This window comes from Dipodomys merriami, unplaced genomic scaffold (genome assembly GCF_024711535.1).
Source record: "Dipodomys merriami isolate MVZ:Mamm:240054 unplaced genomic scaffold, mDipMer1.0.p SCAF_6, whole genome shotgun sequence".
Taxonomy (NCBI): Eukaryota; Metazoa; Chordata; class Mammalia; order Rodentia; family Heteromyidae; genus Dipodomys; species Dipodomys merriami.
In genome coordinates this window covers 8,510,552-8,536,465 of record NW_027206179.1, presented here as the reverse complement: position 1 = coordinate 8,536,465, position 25,914 = coordinate 8,510,552, and the positions used below count along the sequence as shown (strand labels likewise).

At 36.6% G+C, this 25,914-nt stretch overlaps 1 protein-coding gene across 1 annotated transcript in view; it reads right to left on the bottom strand.

Moving 5' to 3' along the window:
* Positions 1-12,217: 12,217 nt before the first annotated feature.
* The window catches only part of LOC138814242 (vomeronasal type-2 receptor 116-like), a 56,553-nt gene continuing 42,856 nt past the window's right edge, over positions 12,218-25,914 (bottom strand). The window contains exons 10-14 of the mRNA XM_070003254.1: positions 20,039-20,327; positions 18,361-19,167; positions 17,073-17,300; positions 15,905-16,028; positions 12,218-13,140 (exon numbers count right to left, since the gene is read on the bottom strand). Of these exons, the coding sequence (XP_069859355.1) occupies positions 12,218-13,140; positions 15,905-16,028; positions 17,073-17,300; positions 18,361-19,167; positions 20,039-20,327 (2,371 nt within the window). The remainder of the gene's footprint in view (positions 13,141-15,904; positions 16,029-17,072; positions 17,301-18,360; positions 19,168-20,038; positions 20,328-25,914) is intronic.

Below are 25,914 nucleotides of genomic sequence, written 5' to 3'. Positions count from 1 at the left end.
GTTGGCCCTTTTGACTTCTTGTTTTGAAAAATATCTTTAAATTCATTTGCCAAATTGTTAATTGGGTTTTGACTCTTTAGGAGTTGAGTTTCCTGAGTCTCCTATTTATTTAGCTTATGCATTACGTTTTAGCTGTACTCTGTAGGTCAACTTTTTAGTTAATGACTTTTAACTTTACCATGTGAAAATTTCTAGGTTGATACAACCCTGTATTAAAGCTTGTTTTTATTTATAGGTCTATTGTCATTTTATTCAAGAAGTTACTAACTATACCAAAGGTTCCACTTTTCCTTCATCTTTATTGTGGTAGTTTCAACATTGCATGTTTGAGTTAAGACCTCCAGGTAGAAAACCAAAGTCAAGCCACAATGTAAGAATCCTAAGAGAGCTGTCTATAGTATGCAGGAGAAGATGGCCATAATTGGGGTCATAAGGAGAGAATTTTTGTTGCCAATGAGTGGAGAAGGTGGGTAAGCACATGTGATGCCTTGTGGACACATATATGGTGTCTTCGCATGCAGAGGGAACATGCCTGACCCATGGTCTAGAAAGTTCCATACAGTCAGCAGTGAAATCCACTATTCCATGAAGGGATGCTTCTAAGGTTCAAACATTTTTCTATTTCATGTATTGAAGATTAGTAGTATATTAACAGAACTAGAGTTGACAAATTCTTCACATATACTGATATGCAATCTAGTACATGTCTATCAAGTAATGAGAAAAACAGGAAAGGAATTTATATATGATCTCAGTATCACATGGAGAGAATTATCTTTTCCCAGCATCATTCTATCTATAGTTTAGAATCCTTAATGCCATTTGAATGGACCCTCTGTGATACCTGAGAGTTGTTACCAAGTGTTTCAAGGTGAACTTGACTTGTGGGAATTATTGACCCCAAATAGGTCTCACATAGTATGAAATATATGCCACATATTTCTTAAATGCTTAAGAAAAATGTGCTACATTTCTATATAGAGTTAATCCACTGGGTTCATAAGGGAAACATTCTCCCTCATGATTTATTTACTGGACAAGCAAGGTTATCATTTCAACAGAATATTCTAAATCCCATCTAATGAAAAGTAGAAAAGTACCCTTTATATATGTATATAGGTATATATACATATACACATATATACACATATATATGTGTGTGTGTATATATATATACACACACATATCCCTACTAGTATGAATTTTCTCTTAGACTTTTGCAAGGTACCCTTTGATTATTTACAAGTGGAATCTGAATTCATACAATCCTTAGTACAAGAGAACACCCATCATTTACTTACCATGTCTTCTACACTGTTGTGTAAAAGTATAAACATATATTTAAAAGGCAATTATTCCATCTAAGTCTTTCAGTTTATTTTACCCACAAAATTAATCACCACAAACATCTTCATCAAAATTTTTATATCAATGAAATATTAGATGCTGTGAAACTTCCATGATTTTGCCCTAAAGAACATTTTGTGGACATTTAATGTTTCAATTTTTTCCATTTGCATACATCCAGTCTTCTCCATTTGCCTAGATTCCCTACTTTTTCAGCCCCTTTGTATTTTTAAATTGGCGGTTCATCTAATTTATTTCAGTGTTTACTGTCCCTTTGAAGACCATTTCAAGGCTTCTCTGGTTTGTTTTAATTCCTGAAGATCTTTCTTTATATTTATTTTTGGGGTTGTTGGGGACATGTGTATGTTTGTGCTGGTTCTAGAGCGTGAATTCAAGGTTTTAATACTGACTCTTAGCTTTTCTTAAAGTTGTGTTGTTGTAAAGGAACTAAGTCAACCATAAACAAAAAGCCACATTTTGAGAGGTCAAATTGGCATTATTTATTGGAATGCTGGCGACTGCTAGTGGACTCCTGTCTCAGAGACATGTAGCCCTGAAATGATCTTTAACAAACCTATTAAATTCTTTCATCAGAAAGACTGGCATTGCCCCATTCATATGGAAAGACTGGAAAAATCATATTAAGTAAAGTATGCCAGACCCAAATAAACATAGGCTCTCCATGGTTTCTTTCATTTGTAATAATTAGTATATGTCTAGGATATTTCTAGAAGAGGATCACAACAGCTCAATTGTTATATGCACATCACCATATGGAATGATTCAAATCAAAATGAACTCCAAGATAAGCAAATGAGGGTTTTCGTATGCTTCTTTTCTTTTCTTTTTTAGATGTATTTTGTGAAGTTATTTCTTTTTCCTTCATTTTTTTCTTTCCTTCGGTTTATCCCAATGGCCAGTTTTTATTTTGGTACCCTGTGTCTTGTATATATGTTTATCTGATTTGGAGAGAGGGAAAGGAATAACAAATTGGTGAAAGAAAGAAGAAAGAGTGAAGTGATGCAAGAGTGATATTCAAAAGACATTGTGTTGGAAATAAACTTTACAACTGGGCAGGAGGGAAAGTGGGGGAAAATGAGGGAGAGTTCAACAATGTTTGACAAGCAATGTACTCATTACCTTACTTATGTAACTAAATCCCTCTGCATATCATGCTTAGGATAAAAGAAAAGAAAAAAGAAGACAAAAAACACATGTTTCAGGTGGAGATCCAAATCCAACGGAAACAGACCATATAGGAAAAGGATCATGTACCAGCAGAACTTTCCATGTCAGGAAGTAGCTCAACAGTCACCTTAATCTTTTCCACATAGGGAGACATGCTTCACAATTTCCATACAGGAAAACAGTTCATTTAGGGAGATAAGACAAAATCAGAGCATTCTGTATGACAAAGCTTTCCTACCAAAGGCTAAGCTACATGGGCTCTCTCACCTCTAGGTTTTTCAGAGCTGGGTGGAAAGTCCCCTCCACCCAGCAGGACACCAGGATGGCTGTGAGAACAAGGCCATGTTACTAAACCCGGTCTCCTTCTTTCAGTGGCTGTCCCACTTGAGCTGCTACTGTCTTTTTGGTGATTTGTTGGAGATGAGTCTTTGCTCCCCTGCCTAGGCAAGCTGAGAGCTGCAATCCTCACATCTCAATCTCCTGAATAGTGAGGATTACAGGCATGATACACCGTCACCTAGCTTGATATTGAGTTCTTTTTTAAAGTTAGTTTACTGTTTGATAAGAAATGTACTCATTAACTTGCCCATGTAATTGTAAACCCTCTGTATGTTATTTTCACAATAAAAATTAAAAAATAAAGTTAATTTACTTTATTGTTATTATACAGGTGGGGAACAAAGAGATTACAATTACATGAGTAACTACATGAGCTTATGAGCACATTTTCTTTCATACAGTTATTTTGTTTACCCACTGTCCACCGGTCCTTTCCTCCTGTTTCCACCTACAAGTTCTGTAGTTCATTTTCACTTGTGTTCAATGAGTTCCAGTGTTGTAGTTTTTCACCCTTTTCTCCTGAGTTCTGTAGCCTCCTGAAAATATTCACTTGAAAATATCGTACATAATGATAAAAAGATAAAAGCATGGAAAATAAAAATGAAAAATAACTAAATTAAGAATGAAAAGAGAGGTCTCTAGTTTATGTATCTTGAAGTTTGCTTTGAAATATATATAAATATATATACACATTATATATAATGTGTATACATGTAATATATATTATATAATATAGATCTATAATATAATGCATGTATGATATATAATTTATACATCAAATAATATATATTTTATATGCACATAGTTAATAATTAATATGTAAATACAAATGTATTTCATAGTTATAGTTAAATATGTACAATTTATAATAGTATAATATATAATTTATATATGTAAATTTTCACCTTACAATGAAGAGCCATGTAGGCATTGTGCCTCTATGTTTATCTCTCAAGAATTTCTCCTTTCGTCTCAATGTGAGTGTCTAGAATCCTGTATAATTGATCATATCTCAGTGTCTTTTAGATCTAATTTCTGCATATCAGAGATAAAATGCACTGATTGTCTCTCAGCTTGGCTTACATTATTTAACATGATTTTTTCTAGTTCCATCCATTTCCATACCAATGACATGGTTTTATTTATTCTAATGGCTGTGTAAAATTCCATTGTTTATACATACCACATTTCTTTGATTCACTCAACTGTTGTGTGGCATCTGGGTTGTTTCTATATCTTGACAATTGTGAATAGTGCAGCAATGAACATGATGTGCAGCTGTCTTTATCATGTCCTGGCTCATGATATTCAGGACAGATACCCAGGAGTGGTATGGCTGTGCTTAGCAAAGGTCTTGAGGAACCTCTGCACTGCAGAGATTTTTGAACTTGACTGTGGATGTGTTATAATAGTTTAGGAAGTGATCCATTTGACAGCTTTTGGTATGAAATGAGCTGTAGCTACATATTTCTTTTTCAATAAAACTCTTTCAGACAATGTCTGAATTGTGATTAATATAAGGACTAATGGTGCCAACTCTCTATCACTTCAGGAAGGTGACTAGGGACATAGAAGTATAAATATGTGTTCTGGACTGGCATCTGCAGTGCAGGCAGTGTGCTAGCAGTGAGGTCTGAACTTGTCTGTACTGTGTTGAACCACAGAAGGGTCAGAACTGAATTGTGGGACACTCAGTGCTGGAGAACTGGTTCATTTTCAAGAAACATTACACTTCAGTGTCACAAGTGTTAAATGAAAAATTAACTATAGGTAATCACTTTCAATTCTGCTTTGGGAGTGTTTGAAGACTTTGGTCTGCAGAATATAAAGCCAAATTATTATTCAGACATTCTCTAGAAGTCTGTGGATGAGGAAAAATCTTCCATTATAACTAGCTCAACATTGTCATTATCACAACTAGCCCAACCACATGAGGAAAGTCCTGGATGTTAAAACCCACTTGACCAGAACTATGCTGACCTTTAGCTTCTGTAATCACACTTACTTCTTGTGTCATTTTCTGCACATCCTTTAATTTCTGTCACACACGTACAATTGCTTCAGACCTGCCATACACTTGTAATTTCTGAGAAACTGTAACTTTTAGAAGAAAACTTCAACTAATGTGCACCCACCACAACTGGCATTAGGAACCTGGATGATATTCAAGAATTGTACTCCTCTTGGTTAGGACTCAGACTCTGGAATAGTCCCAGAGGACTACCAGAGGAATAGATCTAATTTTTTAAGATTTGAATGACACTTGATATTTATCAGCAATACTATTTGTCTTTGCCATGGTTTTTCCTATCTTGGATTCAAACTGAGTGATTTTATTGGCTTTCATCTAATTACATAGAAAAGAATTTTATTTGGGGGCTCTGCTTCCATAATCTCTTGCAGTTATGTGTCTTTTTTTGGGTCATGGGGCCTGAACTCTGGGCCTGGGCGCTGTCCCTCAGCTCTTCAGCTCAAGGCTAGTGCTCTACCACTTGAGCCACAGCACCACTTCCGGCTTTTTTCTTTTTGCTTATGTGGTGCTGAGAAATTGAACCCAGGGCCTCAGGCATGCAAGGCAAGTGCTCTACCACTGAGCCACCTTCCCAGCCCACAGTTATGTGTCTTGATATAATTGTACTTTGCTTTTATTATGCATATATTATTATTGACTATTTTTGCTAATGATATTGACTTTGTTATCAAAAGTATTCTAATGAATAGGGAAAATTCCTTATCTGTAGTTTGGGTATTTCAAATTAGGAGGAAATTTTTTATAGTATACACATTTTTATCTGACATTTTCTGAATGTCTGAATTGCACTGTTTCCAATGTAGTCTCATAAGTTATTTGAAACTGTATCTCACCTTTTCTCTTTTTTCCATTCTCTCTCATTTCTTTATCTTTCTTAAGTCTTTGTGCTTTGTAGAAGGTATAATTTTTTAATTTGAAGTTCAGTTCTTTATAATATAGATAACCAAAGGATGCATTTTATGTATAATATTGTTACAGTGTGATAGTTACATGATCATCCATTAATTCCAGAAATATTTAGGTTTTTCTTTGGGATATTTTCTTTTGTAGCTCATGTGCTTGATCTCTGGGTCTAGATGCTGTCCCTGAGCTCTTCAGTGCAAGCCAAGCACTCTCGGTCTACCACTGGAGCCACATAGCTACTTCCATTTTTTTGATGGTTAATTGGAGAGAAGAGTTTCATGGACTTTCCTGCCCAGGCTGTCATTGAACCAGGATCCTCAGATCTCAGCCTCCTGAGTAGCGAGGATTACAGGAGTGAGCTGCTGGATTCTGGCACGAATCTTTTTCCATAGATGATAATGCCACTTTTTTGCTCTCAAAATGTGTTTACATATTTTGAAACAATTTTTGTGGTATTTACAGTTGACTGGGTTCTCATGCATTTTAGGTACTAAATTAGCACTCTAGTGATACAAGACTTTTCCCTTATATACTTTGAGATTGATTGCATGTTTTTGAAAAATTCCCTTTACCATGTATCATTTGAAATTTATGATTAAATATCTGGTGTTCTGAAGGTTTTCCACCTATTTGTCTCCTATTGTTTGCCAGATTTATTCCAACATATCTTTTTTTTCAAATAAATATCCTTTATTAAAGAAAAGAAGGAATATTGTTAAGCACCAAAAACTGTATGTTGTTACATTGCATGTACAATAAGAGAAAGGTGATTGCAATACTTGGTGTACAAGTACTTAACTCTGAAGTCAGGAGTGTAAAAAACATGAAATACAAAGCAATACAATAATTACAATGCAGAAAATTTGCACTAAAGAGCAAAAGGCAAACAGTCAAAACAATTATTGGAGATTTCATAGTATTGCTATAAATGCTTGTTTAGTAGTTTTCTTTTTACTTTTAATATTTTAGAATGTTAATTGAGCATATTTAAGTATTGCAGATTTGCAAGAGCTGGCATTTACATTACACTGTGTATACTGTCTTTTTAATGTAGTGGTGGTAAAAGCAACCCCTTAAAAGCCAAGCACAATGTGCTAGTGTTTTGTTTTTCTACCTTTACAATATTGCACAAAGCTATATTCCAACATATCTTGAAAGTGTATGTTATAATATTGGTAAAAGTTTAGATTTGTTAAGTATAGCTCAATGCATAACCTATGTTGGTGAATGTTGCAGGTTATTTCAATAGATTTCTGTTACAGTTTTTGGCACCAAGTGTTTCTAATATCAAATGACTTTACTTGATGGATTTTGCTGTGGATTGTAACTATGTCATTATTTTTTGGCTACTTGATTCATGCAACTTTTTGTGATTTTCTATTTATGGTTTTCTAGCTATTCATGGTTATTTCGGTCATGTGGCTGTGGAAGAAATCATTCTCTCCCCAACCTTCTTCCCCTCCCCCCAAATCTTAAGAAAATAGTGAAAAGTTACTCCATTGTTTTCTATCGTCCAACATACATGAAACTCAAAATTCATGGAAAGATCTTCCTTACCCTAGAGATATTTCCAGTGAACTTACTGTGAACAATGCTGTAGTGCTGAGTAAATATGATATATTAGCCAAAATCAAGCAATGCCAGACACAAAATGTGAATCATAGGGTAAGTCAAGGACTTATAATGACATCTTGACATTGGCTAATACATTGTGCTACATGACACACTAATGCAACATGTTATTACTAGGGGATCTCCTGAAGGTGAGAAAATGTGGGATTCACACAAACACTCTCAGCTTTCTGCTCAATTTATGTATACTGATGCTGTGGTTTGAATTCAGAGCCTGGGAACTGTTCCTTTGCTTTTTCTCCCAAGGCTACTGTTCTACTACTTGAGTCATGCTCCATATTTGGTTTTTATGTTGGTTAATTAGAGCTAACTCTAGTGGACTTCCCTGCCCAGAGTAGCTTTGAACTGCCATCCTTAGATTTCGGACTCTTGAGTAGCTAGGATCGCAGATGTGATGAACCAGTACCAAGCTTCTATTCAATTTTGTTTAAAGCTAATAGAGCTCTGAAAAGACACCTTCTGTTCAGATCACCACTGATATCATTTTTAATATTTACTACATTTATATGATTTTAGTGTTTACTTAATGCATTTAACAGCACCTATTATTTGTACAAGAATGTTACATTTGGGAAAAAATGCTGATATAAGGATACAGGTTGACCCATTGTAACAAGGAGATGTACAAGACACTATGTTGAAAATAAACTTTATAACTTGGGCAGGAGGGAGGGTTTGTGGAGGTGAGGAAGACGGGATGGTAAGGGAAAACCAAAGGAGGGGGTAATAATGATCGATAGCAAATGTACTCATTACTTTAGTCCTGTAACTGTAACCCTTCTGTACAGTATCTTTACAATAAACAATATATATTTTAAAAGAGTTTTACATTTGGATATTTCTGTATGCATATGTTTCTCTGATAAGATTCACACCCTCTGTATGACTCTCATACACTTTCCACTTTTTTAAAACAATAGCAACAGGTTTTCATTGCTCTACTTTAATACCTGTATATCAGATATTTTCATCCATACATTAATTATAAGTTGAGCCTTTGTTACCATCTCAATTCAGACTCCCCCATAAACCAATGCCCACAAATGGATGGCTCCTGAATTGTACTTGATTTGTTCATTCACCTTAAGTATGCAAGTTATGTTTAAAAAATGATTCAGTATGATTTTGGGGGCCCAAGGAGGTTATAGTTTAATTTAACTTCACCCTTATAGGATTGTTCTCTTTCCTCATCTCCTCTACTTTATTTTTCAAACAAGTTTCAGTAAGTGTAGTAAAGACAAATTCATATAAATATATATTGTACTTTGATAAATTTATCCTTTTATATTCCCTTTTCCATCTTCCTTCCCCATAAGCTCTTCAAACAATCTTAAAATTATACACTTTTTAATATGTGTCTGGTTGTGTATTCACAGTAAATATTTCTGTATGTTCATCCTTCCAAGTTCCATATATACGAGAAAAAAACATGTTGACATTTGTTTAAAACAATGACTTTTGGTGCTACAATTAGCTTGCAACCAAGCATATTAGATTCGTGCTCTTGTGTAAAGAATACACTGTTCTGTGTATAAACCACATTTTCTAACATTAATCTTTCAGCAGATAGCTGATCTATTTCCATAGGTTGCCCATTGTGAAGAGTACCACAGTAAACACTAGTGTGCAAGCATCTCTATTATATCTTGACTTATATTCGTTGGAAGTATCAACAGTGTTTTCTCCAGATAATATCACAGACCTAATTTTAGTGTAATTTAGGTTGTTGATTTTTTTTTTTTTTGGTCAGTCGTGGTGCCTGAACTCTGGGCCTCGGTGCTGTCCCTCCACTCTTCAGCTCAAGGCTAGGGCTCTATCACTTGAGCCACAGCACCACTTCTGGCTTTTTCTGCTTATGTAGTGGTGAAGAATTGAACCCAGAGCCTCATACACGGAAGGCAAGCACTGTACCACTGAGCCACCTTCCTAGCCCTAATTTTACTTTTTAAAGGAACCTCTGTACTGATCTCCACACCAGCTGTAGGAATTTATATTCCCAAAACAGTGTAGAAGTGTTCCCTTTTCCTGACAAACATGTGCTATATTTGTGTTCTTTGTGATGGAAATTCTGTATGGAGTGAGATAAAATTCAATGATTTTGGCTTATATTCCTTTCATGTCCAGGGAAATGACCAATTCTTCATGTATTTATTGGCCATTGTATTCTTGTTTTGAAAAAAAAGTCATTTAAGTTCCTTTACCAGTAGATTAATTGGGTGTTCATTCTTTAGGAGCTGAGTTTTTAGAGCTTGATTACATCCTATTTTCAATCACTTGTCAGATGTGTAACTTGTAGATTCTCTGCACACACCATTTCTTAATGCTCCCAATGACTGCCCAAAGTCTTGGAAATAGAGTGACACATGTGTAAGTGAATGGGGTTGGAAGGGGAGGAGAAGAACTGTACTCTCTGACCTGTTAACTTTCCTCAGTCTTTCCAGGCCTTTTTTTGCCTATCTTAAGGCTTAGAACTGTGGCCTGGGTGCTCACGGCTAGCACATCACCACTTGAACCATACTGCCACTTCCAGCTTTTTCTGAGAAACTTACTGGAGATAAGAATCTCATGGAGGGGCTGGGAAGTTGGCTCAGTGGTAGAGCGCATGCCTTGCATGCCTAAGGCCCTGGGTTCGATTCCTCAGCACCACATAAGAAAAAAGAGAAAAACCGGAAGTGGTGCTGTGGCTCAGGTGGTGGAGCGCTAGCTTTGAGCTGAAGAGCTGAGGGACAGCGCCCAGGCCCAGAGTTCAGGCCCCACGACCAGACCCAAAAAAAGAATCTCATGGACTTTTTCTCACTAGGCTGACTTCAAACTGCAATCCTCGGATAAAATTCTCTCGATTATCTAGGATAACAGGCAGGAGCCACTGGTGCTCAAACTAGGCTTCCATTTTTAAAAATTGTATTAGATGACAAAGTGTTGCGAGATTATCTTCCAGTCCAGGAAATGGTCTTCCTTGTAATTAAGGTAAGTCAGCAGTCACAGCTCTGTACCACCCCCCAACCCCCCACCCCCACCCCGCCAATATTGTAAACTTCATTTTTCGACATAATGTCTTGTACATCTCATTGTTGTAATGGGTCCACCTGTAACCCTAAACAGTTTGTTTTTTCCCTTCCCCTCCACAAATTATATCAGCATCCAATACAGTGAAAGCAGGGATTATACCGTGAGGGAGGTACATACAAAGCAACAAAGAAATCATCTTATAAATATGTTGGAAACAATCGCAAGAAAGAAAAAAAATGGAATCCTTATCTTGGGGTTCATTTCGCCTAACATCAACTTGTCTGACAGTTTCTGTTTATCTCAGATATATACTAGTTATTACAAATAAGGGAAACCATGGGACCTATAGGCGGGGGTGGAGAGGGGAAGGGATGGTATGGAGAAACAAAGGAGGAGGCAACAATGCTTGATAAGAAATGTACTCACTATTTCACCCATGTAATTGTACCCCCTCTGTATGGTATTTTCATAATAATAATAATAATAATAAAAGAAATGTTAATGACATTATACAGGAAAAAGAGGAACATTTGGTTGGAACAGATACTTAAGAGTAAAGTTAAAAAAATCTAAAAAAGCATTCACAGCTCTGCAGGAAGAGACCTTTTTGTTGTTTTTCATTTGTTTTATTTTATTAACTCAGTTTCAGAGTATTTTGTTTCTAATGATCCTATCATTTTTAAGGCAAAAATTAAAAACTTTGAAAGTGTATTGGGAGATATCCTGTAACTTTATTTGAAGAATGTTTGCTAGCTCCATGAAGCTTCTAAACAGAAAGCTTGGAAGTCAGAGTTCTGTAATGACAGTTACTTTTCCAGGTTTGTTACAACACTTGAAATAAACATGTGGACCATTTAGTTTGGTCCTCAATTAGTTGGTCTAGACAGTACAATTTGTTCCATTGGGGAAAGGCTGAGAAGTGTCAGTGTGAAAAAATATTTTGTGTTTTGTCTTATGGATAAAAGGTTTTGTGTAATTTGAAAGTGGGCATATCACATAATTTAAGAAATGGTCAACTGGGCACCAGTGGTTCATGATTGTACTCAGGAGGCTGAGATTTGAGGATCACAGTTCAAAGCCAGCCCAGGCAGGAAAGTCTGTGTGATATTTTCTCCAATTAACTAAGAGAAAACCAGAAGTGGCACAATGGCTCAAGTGGTACAGTGTTCACCTTGAACTGAAGAGCTCAAGGACAGCACCCAGGACCAGTTCAAGACCCAAAACCAACCAAAAAAAGAAAGAAAGAAAGAAAGAAACGGTCAGTATGTAGGCCAAGTTCAAGCCCCAGGACCAACACACACACACACACACACACACACACACACACACACACACACACACACACACACACACACATCATCATCATCATCATCATCATCATCATCATCATCATCATTACGGAGCTTAATTAAAAGGAAAATCTATTGAAATGTATTAGAGGACTAAACAATACTGATATAAGACAAGGAATAGTATACTAAAATATACAAAAGTGACTTCTAAAGCAAATGGAGAAGATTGACAGCTGTAAAAATATACTTGAAATTAGGAATGATAGGGTTAAGTGCAGACAGAAACCAAAAACAAGCTGAATAAAATTCAAAATTAGGCAGCTATGGCCAAAATTAGTAACTATACTACTGCTAGAGGAATCAGTAAGATCTATACGCTTGTTGAAGTAATTCTTACATTATAAAATAATACAAGATGGGAAATGGACTGTAGTTTAAACCTTCTATGCATTTCATCAAACACATGAGTTATATCTTAAGAAGGCTTCTTTCTCTGAGTATGTATTTTGTCCTTGAAGCCATGCAGAGAATTTCTGTCTGGTCTTATCAAGATGATGTAGCACTTGGGGATAAAGATACAGCACAGGAGCCCTGCACTGGAGGCCAAGATGGAGAAGACCTCCACAGCCACCATGACCTTTCCCTTGGCACTGTGGTAGACAGGCAGGAAGGTGAGCCACACACTGCAGAACACCAGCATGCTGAAGGTCAGGAACTTGGCTTCATTGAAAGTGTCAGGCAGGTTCCTGGCCAGAAAAGCCACAGTGAAGCTGGCCAGGGCCAGGGAGCCCAGGTATCCCAGGACACAGTAGAAGGCAGTGAGGGAGCCCTTGTTGCACAGGATGATGATGTGGCCATGTTCAGAGTGTGCGTCAGTGTCCACAAAGGGAGGAGAGGTTCCCAGCCAGAGTCCACAGAGAGTCACCTGGATGAGGGTGCAGATGGGAATGATGAAGTTAGGAGCCCCTGATACCAGCAGCCACCTTATTCTTCTCCCTGGAGAAGTAGCCCTGAAGGCCAGAACCACAGTCACAGTTTTTGCCAGCACTGTGGAAACAGCTACAGTGAAGACAAGCCCAAATATGGTCTGCTGCAGGATGCATGTGATTGTGTTGGGATGGCCAATAAAGAGCAAGGAACAAAGAAAACAGAATATGAGGGAGATGAGCAGGATGTAACTGAGACACAGGTTGTTGGCTTTCACAATGGGGGTGTCCTGATACTTAACAAAGACCCCAAGAATAGCAGCAGTAAGTTTGGAGAAACAGAGAGCCACACAGTCCAGGGCCATTCCCAAGGGTTCTTCATGAGTCAGGAAGCTTTCAGCTTTGGGGAGGCACTGGTTTCTCTCTGTGTTGGCATACTCATCATCTGGACACTTTATACACTGCTCCATATCTGGTAAGAAAAGGGAGTTACATTGGTCTTGCTTTGGTACTACCTTTTTCTCAATTGAAATTGGTAAGTCCCCTCTTAGAAGGGTCTCTAGCATGTTACTACTTATTATAACCCATTAGCAAGTAATATAAACATGACTGGTACTGTTCTTTTGCACCTTTTCTATCCCATAGCATCATCCTCATCCTCATTATTTGTTTCTTCATTCTCTTGTCTTACTCACTAACTCTTAGATAGGATAGAAACATGGTAATTGTACATTTCTAAAATTTCACTTATCATAAAACCTTTGAAACATCTATTATATTAGCATTCTAAAATTGGGACAAAATACCTGAAAGAAAGAGTAATGAATTCAGAAGACATTCTCTTTTGTCTCAGACTGACTTCAACACATATAGGAAATAGGTCATTTTACATAATTCAAATGAACTAAAAGTAATTTCCTGACTTTTCATGATGCTATTAAATGAGTTCTCAGCACTGTGTGCATGATTCTGCTACTGGTATTCAAATTTGTGAATAGTATAGCTTACATTGCTGTTTGTGCTTGTTTGAAATTTTAAAAGGAGGCAGTGTTACATTGTTTTATTCATTACACTCTATTTGTGTCTATTTCTACCTGTGAGATAGCGGTAACAGAGAATCAAGGCTCTCTCAGCTTTAAATTCATGCTCTACAGAACACTTGTGTCTAATACTTAAACCCAACTCAGCTCTCTTTTTCATGTTTTTAAATTTTTTTATAGTTTTTTTTATTGTGAAAATACCATACAGAGGGGTTACAATTACATGGGCAAGGTAATGAGTACATTTCTTATCAAGCATTGTTGCCTCCTCCTTTGCTTCCCTTTCCCATCACTTCCCATCTCCGCCCCCCCGTGTCTCCCTATTCCCCCATCCCCCCAATCTCCTTCATCCTCCCACCCTCACCAAAATTGTAAAGTTCGTTTTTCGACATAACGTGTTGTACATCTCATTGTTGCAAAGGGTCCACCTGTATCCCTATTTAAACAATTATTTTTTTCTCTTCCCCTCCGCAAATTATACCAACATCAAATACAGTGAAAACAGGGGTTATACCATGGGGGAGGGACATATAAAGTGACAAAGAAATATCTTTTAATTATGTTAGAAACAATAGCAAGCAAGAAAAAATATTTGAGTCCTTATCTTGAGGTTCATTTTGCCTAATATCAACTTATCTGACCGTTTCTGCTTGTCTCAGACATATCTTAGTTATGGCAGATAAGGGAAACCGTGGGACCTATGTTTCTTTGCACCTGGCTTTCTTCACTTAATATAATTTTTTCCGTCTTTCCATTTCCTAACAAATGGGGCAATGTCATTCTTTCTGATGGAGGCATAGAATTCCATTGTGTATATATGCCACATTTTCTTGATCCTTTCATCTCCTGAGAGGCATCTGGGTTGGTTCCATACCTTAGCTATGGTAAATAATGCTGCAATAAACATAGTCATGCTGGTAGCTTCAGTTAGAAAGGCTATAATCAAGACCTCTAATAACATCAGATGCTGGAGGGGATGTGAACAGAAGGGAACCCTACTGCATTATTGATGGGAGTGTAACCTTGTTCAACCATTTTGGAAAGTAGTATGGAGGTTTCTCAAAAGACTCCACATAGAGCTCCCCTATGACCCAGCGATCCCACTTTTGTGCATTTACCCAAATGATCACAAACAAGACCCAATTCAGCTTTCTAAGAACTTTCTCTATAGCAAGACCAGTTCTGCATAAGTAAAAATGATATGCAAGATTTATGTGTTCTTTGTGGCATAAATGTAATTTGGAAGATAATGGAGAGTCTGTCTTTAATAGGTATTCATACTTAACCTCAATGGTGAAGCTAAATGGACTCTAGACATTCACTGAGGCCAAAAGAGTATATGCATAGGAGTGGTTGAAAAGGCTCATAGCTAGGTGTAAATGTTCATAGGAAACAATGTTGTGGGCTAGAAGGTGGCATAAGACTCTGGGTTTGATTCCTCAGTACCACATAAGCAGAAAAAGCCAGAAGTGGAGTTTTGGCTGAAGTGCTAGCCTTCAGCTGAAGAGCTGAGGGACAGCGCTGAAGCCCAGAGTTCAGGCATCATGACCAACAAAATAAAAATGGAAACAGTGTTGCATAAAATGAATTCCAAGAAAAGGAAACAAGACATGCTTTTTAGTTGCTGTTGTTGTTTTTTTGTTTTTTGTTTTTCTATCTTATTAGTTTGTATCTGCAAGGTTAAGGTGGGCACAGAAAAGTTGGGACAAATACAACAAAGGTAAATAAATAAAACAGTGGTACTTACTAAATACTATATGGAAATTTAACTGTACATCTTGTCAGTGGGGGACAAGAAGGGAAAACTGGAAGAGACCCAGGGAAGGGGAAACATGGTTGAAAAAGAATTGGACTCTTTATTTGATTACAGTTGGACTCTTTACTTGATTACAGTAACTGTAGTTTCTCTATAGAACAACTTGAGAACCACAATAAAATATTTAAAAATTCATTATTGAGTAGTGGAGAATGGGTTTCCTTGAGATAAACATGTATAGCAAAATTAATTCCATAAATAATTTAAGGCCATGAGGTGTATTATTTCAAATAGCAATATCATCAATTGCTACAATTTAAGTACTGAAAGATGGAAGACTTTGGTCCTGTAATGCAAATACAAAAACTTTTCCTTGGACTTGGATACATTAGGGAATACTAGGATGAGTTAGAGAATTTCTTAAGAAGTCAGAGACTTACCTGTCCCATTAGAAATCTCATTCTCTACGCAAGGTGCACAGTCAAAGCAACAGACAGCCTTTCCCACCTGAGGGGATTTCCGGAATCCAGGACCACAACTCTCACTGCAAACAGAGTGAGGAGGCTGAGGAAAATCAGATATGTGTTGGTAACTATTCAGTCTATTCAATGACATTCAAAAAGAACAGGTGTTCCTAAACATTTGACCATTAAGCATAATTATTTTATATACTTAGAGCCTATTAATTGATTGGATGTTATTTTAGATTTTCTGACAGAATCCACAAAGGCTTTTGTGCTATAGCCTTCAACTTCAGCCCTTGATATTATTGAGAATTGTGGAACCTTTAAGAGGTGGCTCCTAAGGGTAAGATATTTCTGGCCACTTGCCAGAAACTTCCTTGAATTCATAGCAGTTTTCTTTTGTCAGTCATAGGTCTTGAACTCTGGGCCTGGGCATTGTCCCTCAGCTCTTCAGCATAAAGAGAGCACTTTACCACTAGATCCACAGTGCCACTTCCAGTTTGCTGGTGGTTTATTGGTGATAAGAATCTCATGGAATTTCATACTAGAGCTGGCTTTGAACCATGATCCTCAGATCTCAGTTCCCTCAGTAGCTAGGATTACAGGCAGGTATGAGCAATTGGTGCATGGCTCATAGCATAACTTTTGTCCTACTGATTTGTGAAATATGGAAATATGGAAATAAGAAGTAAAATACTCATTAATACTTTTAATACCATGTTAGACCCCAGGCCCCTCATATGTTCCTATTTGTTTTCCATTTGTTTGAGATCACAATTTTCCTCTGGTGAATCCTCTCACCATGGATGCCTAAATAACAGGTCAACTAAGGGTGGATGGAAATATCCGCTGAGGGAGCAAAATAAACCTTTCAACCTTATGAAATTATTGCTTTTTCAGATATTTTGTTTTAATCCTAAAATATGATTATAACAGATGTCATCTAGATTTCATGATAAATGAGCACTTAGAAATGTTCAATTAGTACATTTCTGTCCCATCTAAAGTGAATCAGACAAATTCAAGTTAAAACTCATTAAATGTACAATACTGGATGATTAGTGAGCACAAGGGACATAAGATATAGAAGTCCTTTTTGCTTACTTATAATGAGTTCTAATCATTTGTGTTATCTTGAACCCACCTCGGTAGTTCCTATGGCCCACTCTATCATATCTTTAGATACAGACAATTGATGACCATGAGGAGCATATGGAGAAAACTTCCCAATTTTCACTTTGAGTTCAAGACCTTCTGGAAAATTCCCAATATTCAAAATATCATACTCTGCCTCTAATTTCCTTTCCTCGTTCAAAATCACTTGGTCTCCAGCAGGATTGTAAAATTGGATGTTCTTCAGAAAAGGGTGCAGCTACAAGAGATACATCATGTCATGGTAAAGAGAATCCAAGAGTTGAAACAGAAATGCTGAATTCAACCAAACCTCTCATTCTCTTTAATCCTTAGTTTATCATTAAAAATTAACACAGATATCAAATGAAATCTCACTAAAGAATTTGTAGAGGGAATTAAAAAGGTCATGCTTCTGAATTCTGGTTACTACAAGGCATTTTGTTTCAAGAGAAATCACCTCTACATAACAATGAATAAGACAATTCTCAGTTGGCTACCTAAAAGTTTTGTGGAACTCATAATTCTATCAATACCCCAGAAATTTTATTGGCAAATAGATGATATATAATGTGGAATAACCAAGGTTATTTATTTTTGTACATATACTTATTTAATTTTTAATTTTTATTTCTGTATATCATGGGTCTTGAACTCAGAGCCTAGGTATTATCCCTCAGCTTGTTCACTGAAGGCTACCATTCTACCACTTTGGGCCACAAAGCCAATTCTAGTTTTCTGGTTGTGAATTGGAGATAATAGTCTCAGAGACTTTACTACCTACACTGGCTTCTAACAGTGATCCTAATAGCTGTCTCCTGAGTAGCTAGGGTTATTGGAGTGACTCATAGGCACTCAGCTCATTTAATTTCTTAACATGTTAAATATGGAAATTGTCCATGCTTTTTTTATCTTTATGTGATATCCAAAATCAGTGTGTGAGTACAAGCTATCTCAATGTGCTCATTCATCATTCTACTTCATCTTTTCCAAACCCTCCATCCTTTAAATTATTTTCTAAGAAACAAAATCATTGGAATAATTAAGAACTTAAAGAACAGATCATCCTTTGCTAAAAGCATTCAGTGTGAGGTTATTGTGGTAACTTGTAACAGCAATATTTGGGAAAATGACACAAATTTCCAATGCTATTTTTCTCTAAGAGCACATGAAGAGAGGACTGGAGTAACCTTATAAATACTTTTTAAAGAACAATTCCTCTTGGGTCTTTTGCAAATGTTTTGAATGTATTAAAATTTACTTTGGTTTTCATGTATAGATTTGAAAAGGGGAGGTATTACCTGTGCAGGGGAAGGCACCCTCCATCTCCCATTACCCATTGCTGGCTCTTCTGTTTGAAGAAGAAGTATCTCATGGAGAGCCCATGCCACAGCATAGACAGCATTATAGATATTGTAACTCTCTTCAGACATGGCCATGTCAAAAATTTGCACAGGCAACCATTCCAAGGAGGCAGCATGTGGACAGTTCTCCCACATCACACAGTCAGACGCAATATGGGAACAATTAAAAGAGAAAAACCACAACTTAGCAAGGTAAAAGTCTTCTGGGTATTTGGAAGGGTTGACTTCCCTGATAAAATCTGTGAATCCAGGTATGCCTTCATGGTGATATGAAAAAATGAGAGGTACATGGAATGAGCCTAACATGAAATACTTCCTTCCAATGGATAAATCACAATGTGAGTTCAAGAGCCAAACTTTGCTTGTTATTAAATATTGCCCAAGAAACACCATTAAGTCTAGCAGGTATTCCTTTTTACCATAAATGATAAGTACATTTGCTGATGATTTATTGATCTGGTTCTGAATTGGTGTGAGGTTAATTACTTGTGTCAGGGTACTGCCAGAAATCATATGCTCAAAGGCTACACAGATTTTGTTCTTGTCCATTGCTTCTCTCAGTTCTGAAAGGATTGATAAACCATTCTCATCTTGTGAGATCAATAGCCCTACCCAGTTCCAGCTGAAATGAAGCAGTAAGGAGACCATGGCAATCGCTAGAAATGTGTCCTTTGGGGCCATCTGATAGAGAGAAGGAAACTTGCCATGGTCACTTAGGGCAGGATCAAAATCCCCAAAGGTAAGCTAAAGGGAAAGAAAAATGGAGGCTTACAAGTACGAAATTTCCTATACATCACAACCTTAGTCTTGATTTATATTCAGCAACAGGTTGAATTGGGTGGAAGGAAAAGTTTGGTTTTAAAATTTTTAATTAAATTGTAAAAATTATTTTTAAATCATTGTACAATGATTTTTCAACTGAGCTTGTCAATTATGTATATAATGCCTATTGATAATTATCCCATTGTTGCTATTATTCTTGACTCTTCTATACTATCATTACTCATTCCTTTGTTCCTCGTTTCATTTGCCCAAATATACTTGAATACTATGAGTATACTGGTACATTATTCCTCTTTTTTTTAACCTGCATCATAATCCTTTTAATATCATACCCCTTACATATTAAATCTTTAATTCCATAGTGTTAACTGTCCAGAGTGGTTACACCATGGAAATCCACTTTTGTATATACCATAATTTAGCTAATTTAATCATGTATATGTGTTTCTGGTCACTTATAGGTTCTTATACTGATTTTGCATCCCATGTTTATATTTAAATTCAACTTCCACAGATGAGAGAAAATATTTTGCTATTCTATGCTTAATTTATTTACTCAATAACTTCATGTTTTAATCATTTCCCACTTCCTGATTGCTTTCTAAAAAATTATTCCACAAGCCCTAGGCTCATGGTCATGCCATGGTTTTCTCTAACATTTTCTATTCTCATGTAAATGATGAGAGGCTGGATAACACAGTATTTTGGAGTACTTAACTTTAGACATTATAAAAAAGCATATGTCTTTATGTTATGACTTTTCCTAGCATTTTCTTATATTAACACAAAATGGAATCAAAGTAGACACCTTACACCTCCCTCTCTCCTTCACCTGTGGAAATCTGTAGAGTTCCAGCAGTGTTCCAATCTGCACAGATGTCATTCCTGATGTTCCTGCAAGTACTGCTGCAAAATTATTTTTTCCTATGCAAGTGTAGTTAGGGATCTTGCTCGGCCCAGAAAGCCAAATAAAAGGGTTCTCAAAGGCAGACCAAGCTCTGAAATCAGCATTATAGATATCAAATCCCAAAGTCATGTTGTATAAAAGATTGGAGTTTTTGTTGATTTCTTCAACAACAAAAGCCAAAGCCAGGACAAGCTGATAGGACTTGAAAACAAACCTGCACAGGAGACATAAGAAATTGATCAAGAATAATCCAAAACTTATCTTCACATCAATGCATTGACTTTGGTGGATTCAATGTTTGTTTCTCTACAAATTAAATATATTGAAAAATTGTACCTTTTATGAGATATTAGTAATATCATGTCTATATATAATCCCAGAGAGCTTGATTTTTTCTCTTTCATATGTAACCCACCAAAAAAGCATACCTTCCATTAAACATGGAGTGGCCTTTCATGACACACCAAATATTCTTTTGTTTTATTGTCGAGGTAACTACCACCACATGTATGAAAAATAAGTCTTTGATTTTTGAGCCACTCACTTTAAATTATATGGCTATCTGGAGGCCATGCTAATTTAGATAATGTATCAATTTAAGATCAACTTTCAAAGGTAGAGCAAGGGGTCATATGAGGAAGGCCCTGTGGTTTTCTTTGCAGCACCAACATATCAAACAACTCTTTCTGTACTAGCTACCAGAAAAAATAGTTGAAGCCTCAACAAAACAGTATATATCTCATATGTGTAACAAAGCAAATGAGATGCTTTAAAAATGCAACAGAAAGTTGTTTCCCATATCACTCTCCTCCACTACATTCCAAGAAACTCCTCAAGAGGAGATGAGCCTCCAAACTGGGGGATGGAAAGAGAGTTGTAACAAAATAAAGTCTTAGTCTGAAATCCCTGTTGCAAGGCCAACAGGGTGAAATTTAGTGCTGAGAAATGCCTTGATGATGAGTACTTCCTTAACAAGATATGTATATTGAGATAATGAGAAGGAAAGGGTACAGGAAGTAAGAACATCAAAGATCTCTACTCCAAAACCAGCCCTGGCCGGAAAGACTGTAAGATGCTTATCTCCAATTAACTTACAAGAAAACTGGAAGTGAAATTGTGGATCAATTAATAAAAGTACTATCTTTGAGCACAAAAAGATTAGGGACAGAATGAAGGCACTGAGTGCAAACTCCAGTATTGCTAAAAATAATCATAGTAATAATAACCCTTATGTGGAAGAGTAATGCAAAAGCAAAGCTGAATGTGTGAAAGAGAGAAAGAATGTGTGAAAAGGTTATTAGAAATTGGCAATTGTGTCTCTGGACACCAGTGGCTCACACATATAATTCTATCTACTCAGAAGCCAGAGATTTGAGGATCACAGTAGGGAGGCAAGCCAGTGGCAGTTAAGCCAAGAGACTCATATCATCATTTAACAAGCAAAATGCCAGAATGGAACTGATGCCCAAGTGGTAGAGTGGTAGCAATGAGTGTAGTCCTAACTACTCAGGAGGCTGAGATGCCAGGATCACACTTCAAAGCCAGCCATAGTAGAAAACCCCTTGTGATCCTTATCTGCAAGTAACTAGCAAAACACTGGAAGTGGTGCTGTGACTCATGTGGTAGAGTGTTAGCCTTGAGCAAATAGCTCAGGTACAGCACCCAGTACCTGATTTCAAGTCAAAACAAACCAAGTTTAGGATGATCAAGATCAATCAAACAGTCCACCCTCTCATCTTGGACAAGCTCTCCTATGATCAAGTCCTGTCAAGTCTGCAAATGAAAAGGAAATCATAGTACATAAGTGTGCCCCTGTTTCCCTAACAGCTGACTTCTCAATAAAATCTGCCCAAACCAGGACAGAGGGGCAGGATACCTTTACACCACTGTTGGTATGATACCAAGTATCCACCATGTGTACTGCATTTAGTAAAGATATCCCATAGTACTGAAGGAGAGATCAAGATATTTCTTGTCAATCAAGGTTAAGGAAATTTATCTCCATTAGATATCTTCTATAAAGAATAGGAAAGAAAAATTTTCAATGCAAAAAGTTAATGACAAAGAAAAGAAGACAACGATGTATAAAACTTTCTGATGAATGATAATACAATCTGACAATGTTCTAACATTTTATATATGCTATTAACTATACACATATTTCTTAGAAGAAGAAAAGTATTATCAACTTCATAACTATATTTTCAAGTATATATACCAAATAGGCAGAACAAGCTGGAAAAACACAAGAAAAATATCAAGTCCAGCTATCTCAACTGCCACTCATGATAATCAGCCGACAGAGCAGTTAATGAATAATCCAGAGGCGAGTTCCCCAAATGCTCTACAAACACTATTGGTAAACATGCTGAATGAAAAGATTGAAAGCCTGAAAAGGACTCTGTGTGGGTGTGATAGGTAAATGAATCAGTGAGAGTGGGAAAAACATGAGCTTTATGAGGCTAATCAAAAAATGATACAGGAATTTCAGGAGCATGATTAGGCTAACCAAAGATTGCTACAGGAACTTTGTGAGTGTGAGGAAGCTAATCAAATTTTAACACAAGAATTGCATGAGTGGGATGAGCATAGACAAAGATTAATGAAAGCTTTCATGGAATCCAAAAACAGACAGATGAAGGAATCCAGGGAGTCAACAAAGGGAATGCTGAATGGAGCCCATCAGAAGCAAAGGGAATCCAATGAAACCATAACCAATGAACTAAGGGATTAGAGAATGAACACGAAAAACCAAATTAAGGAAGTAAAAAGTCCGTACAAGTTGTAAAACAAAGCTCCAACAAAGAATTTGAAGCAATCAAAGCTGGCCAATTAGAAGAAAAGGAAATACAAAACAAAGTAGAAAATCTTGACAGTAGATTAGACCATGTAGAAAATTGAATCTCTAGGATTAAATACAGTCTAGATATTAAAGAGAAACTTCAGAGAAGTATTTAAGGCAAATCCATGAAATATGATAGATCTAGTCAACATTTAGAAGCTACTATCAGAAAGCCTAATCTGAGACTAATGGGTGTAGAGGAGCACCTAGAGACAGAAGTTAATTGTCTAGGAATTTTATTTAAGAAGATCCTAGCAGAGAACTTCCCAAATATGCAAAAAAGATAGGACTAGTCAGATACAAGAAGATTTTAGAATATCAACCAGGCCAGACCAGAACAGGACATTGTACCATCACATTTTAATCTGCACAGGATCAATTCAGACCAACAAGGCTTCCACTATAAATGGAAGCCAATTAGAATAACTTCAGATTTCTCAGCAGAGACAATTAAAGCAAGAAGAGCCTGGAATGCATATGCCATGCCCTAAAGACAAACAGCTATCAACCAAGAATACTCTTCTTCATAATGGAAGGTCAAGTAATAACCTTCCATAGCAAAGAAAAACTGAAACAATATATTTCCACCAAACCAGCCCTACAAAAGATACTTAAATATGTCCTACACATAGAAAACCAACAAGACCACAATAAAAGCTAAAAAAGAGTCCCCAAACAGAGAATCCCGTAATCATAGGAGGAACACTGTTGGCATAGTCTCCAAGAAGGTGGATAACATGGCAGGAATTATCAAACACATCTCAGTCCTAACTCTCAATAATAATGGACTTAATTCTCAACTTAAGCCACATAGACTGTCTAGTTGGATCAAAATGCAAGATCCTTCTATCTGCTGCCTTAAAGAGACACATCTTGTGTAGAACCAGTAATAAGAGATATCCCACCCAAGCAAACGAAGGAATGGATGGACTTACAGCTGAATTCTACAAGGCCTTCAAAGCAGAACTCACACCAAATACTCCTCTAACTCTTGAATGATATTGAAAAATGAAAATTCCCTACAAACTCTTTTTTTGAAGCCATCGTGACCCTCATCCCAAAACCAGGCAGGGACTCATCAAAAGAAGAGAACTATAGACTCATTACTTTGATGAACATTGATGCAAAATTTCTCAACATAATTTTGGCCAATTGACTTCAATAACTCACCGAAAAAATTCGTACTCCCCAATCAAACAGGATTCATTTCAGGGATGCATAGCTGGTTCAATATATGCAAATCAATTAATATAATTCATCACATCAACAAAAGCAAGGATAAGAAAAAACATGTTTATCTCAATAGATGCAGAAAAAGCATTTAAGATCCAACACCCCTTTATAATGAAAACTTGGGAAAAATTAGGAATCCAAGGAACATTCCTTAGTATAAGAAAAGCTGTGTAATACAAACCTATAGCCAGTATTAAACTTAATGGAGGAAAACTAAATCTATTTCCTCTAAACTCAGGAATGAGAAAAAGATGTCCACTCTTTCTACTCTTCAATTTAGTATTAGAATGCCTAGCTATGGCAATAAGAAAAGATGTAAAAATAAAGGGGATCCAAATAGGGAAATATGAAGTAAAACCCTCCCTCTTTGCAGATGACATGATCTTGTATTTAAAGAATCCCATGGACTCCACTCCCAAATTACTCAAGCTGATTTGAAACTTTGGCAAGGTAGCAGGGTATAAAATTAACCCTGAAAAATCAATGGCTTTTCTGTATGCCAACAATGAGAAGAGTGTGGCTGAAATAAAGAAAGCAACTCCTTTTGTAACAGTCCCACAAAAAACTAAAATACCTAGGAATGACCTTAACAAAAGAAGTGAAGTACCTCTACGATGAAAACTTTAAAAACTTGAAAAAGGAAACTAAAGCAGAACTTAGAAAGTTGAAAACCTCCCAAACTCCTGGATTAGGAGGATTAACATCATGAAAGTGGCAATGCTGTCAAAGCTTATCAATAACATACCTATCAATATCCCAAATTCATTCTTCAAGGAAATAGCAGAAGCTACCCCAAAATTCACATGGAACAATAAAAGAAAACAATCCTTAGCAGAAAGAGCAGTGTTGGTAATATCAATACCAAATCTCAAACTCTACTACAAAGCCATAGTAATAAAAACAGCTTGGCCTGGCACAAGAACAAACCTGAGGAACAATGGAATAGAACTGAGGACCCGGAAATGAACCCATAGACCTATAGCCACCTATTCTTCGATAAGGGAGCTAAAAAAACAGAATGGAATAAAAACAATCTCTTTAGTAAATGGGGCTGGAAAAATTGGTCAAACGCCTGTAGAAAAGTAAAGCTTGATCCTTATATATCACCCTTCATCAGAATCAACTTCAAATGTCTCAAGGACCTTGGAGTCAAAGCAGACACAGTCAAAACATTACAGGAAGGAATAGGAGAAACTCTAGGGTTTCTTGGCACTGGCCAAAATTTTCTTAATAAAGACAAAGAAACACAACAAATCAAAGAAATATTTGACAAATGGGATTGCATGAAACTTTAGAGCTTCTGCATGGCAAAAGACATAGCTAGCAAGATCAAAAGAAAGCCCACAGATTGGGAGAAGATCTTCACTAGCCAAACAATGGACAAGAGTCTCATATCTAAAATATAATTAGAACCCCACAAACCCTCAAAGAAACAGCTGCTGGATAAATAAATGGGCTAACCACTTAAAGAGAAACTTCTCTGAAAAGGAAATAATTATGGCCAATAGAAACATTAAGAAATGCTCAACTTCTCTAGCCATAAAAGAAATGCAAATCAAAACAACATTGAGATTCCACCTCACCCCAGTTAGAATGGCTATAATCAATAAATTGAATAACAGCAGATGCTGAAGGGGATGTGGTCCCAAGGGAACCTACTGCATTGTTGGTGGGAGTGTAAACTCGTTCAACCACTTTGGAAAGCAGTATGGAGTTCCTCAAAAAC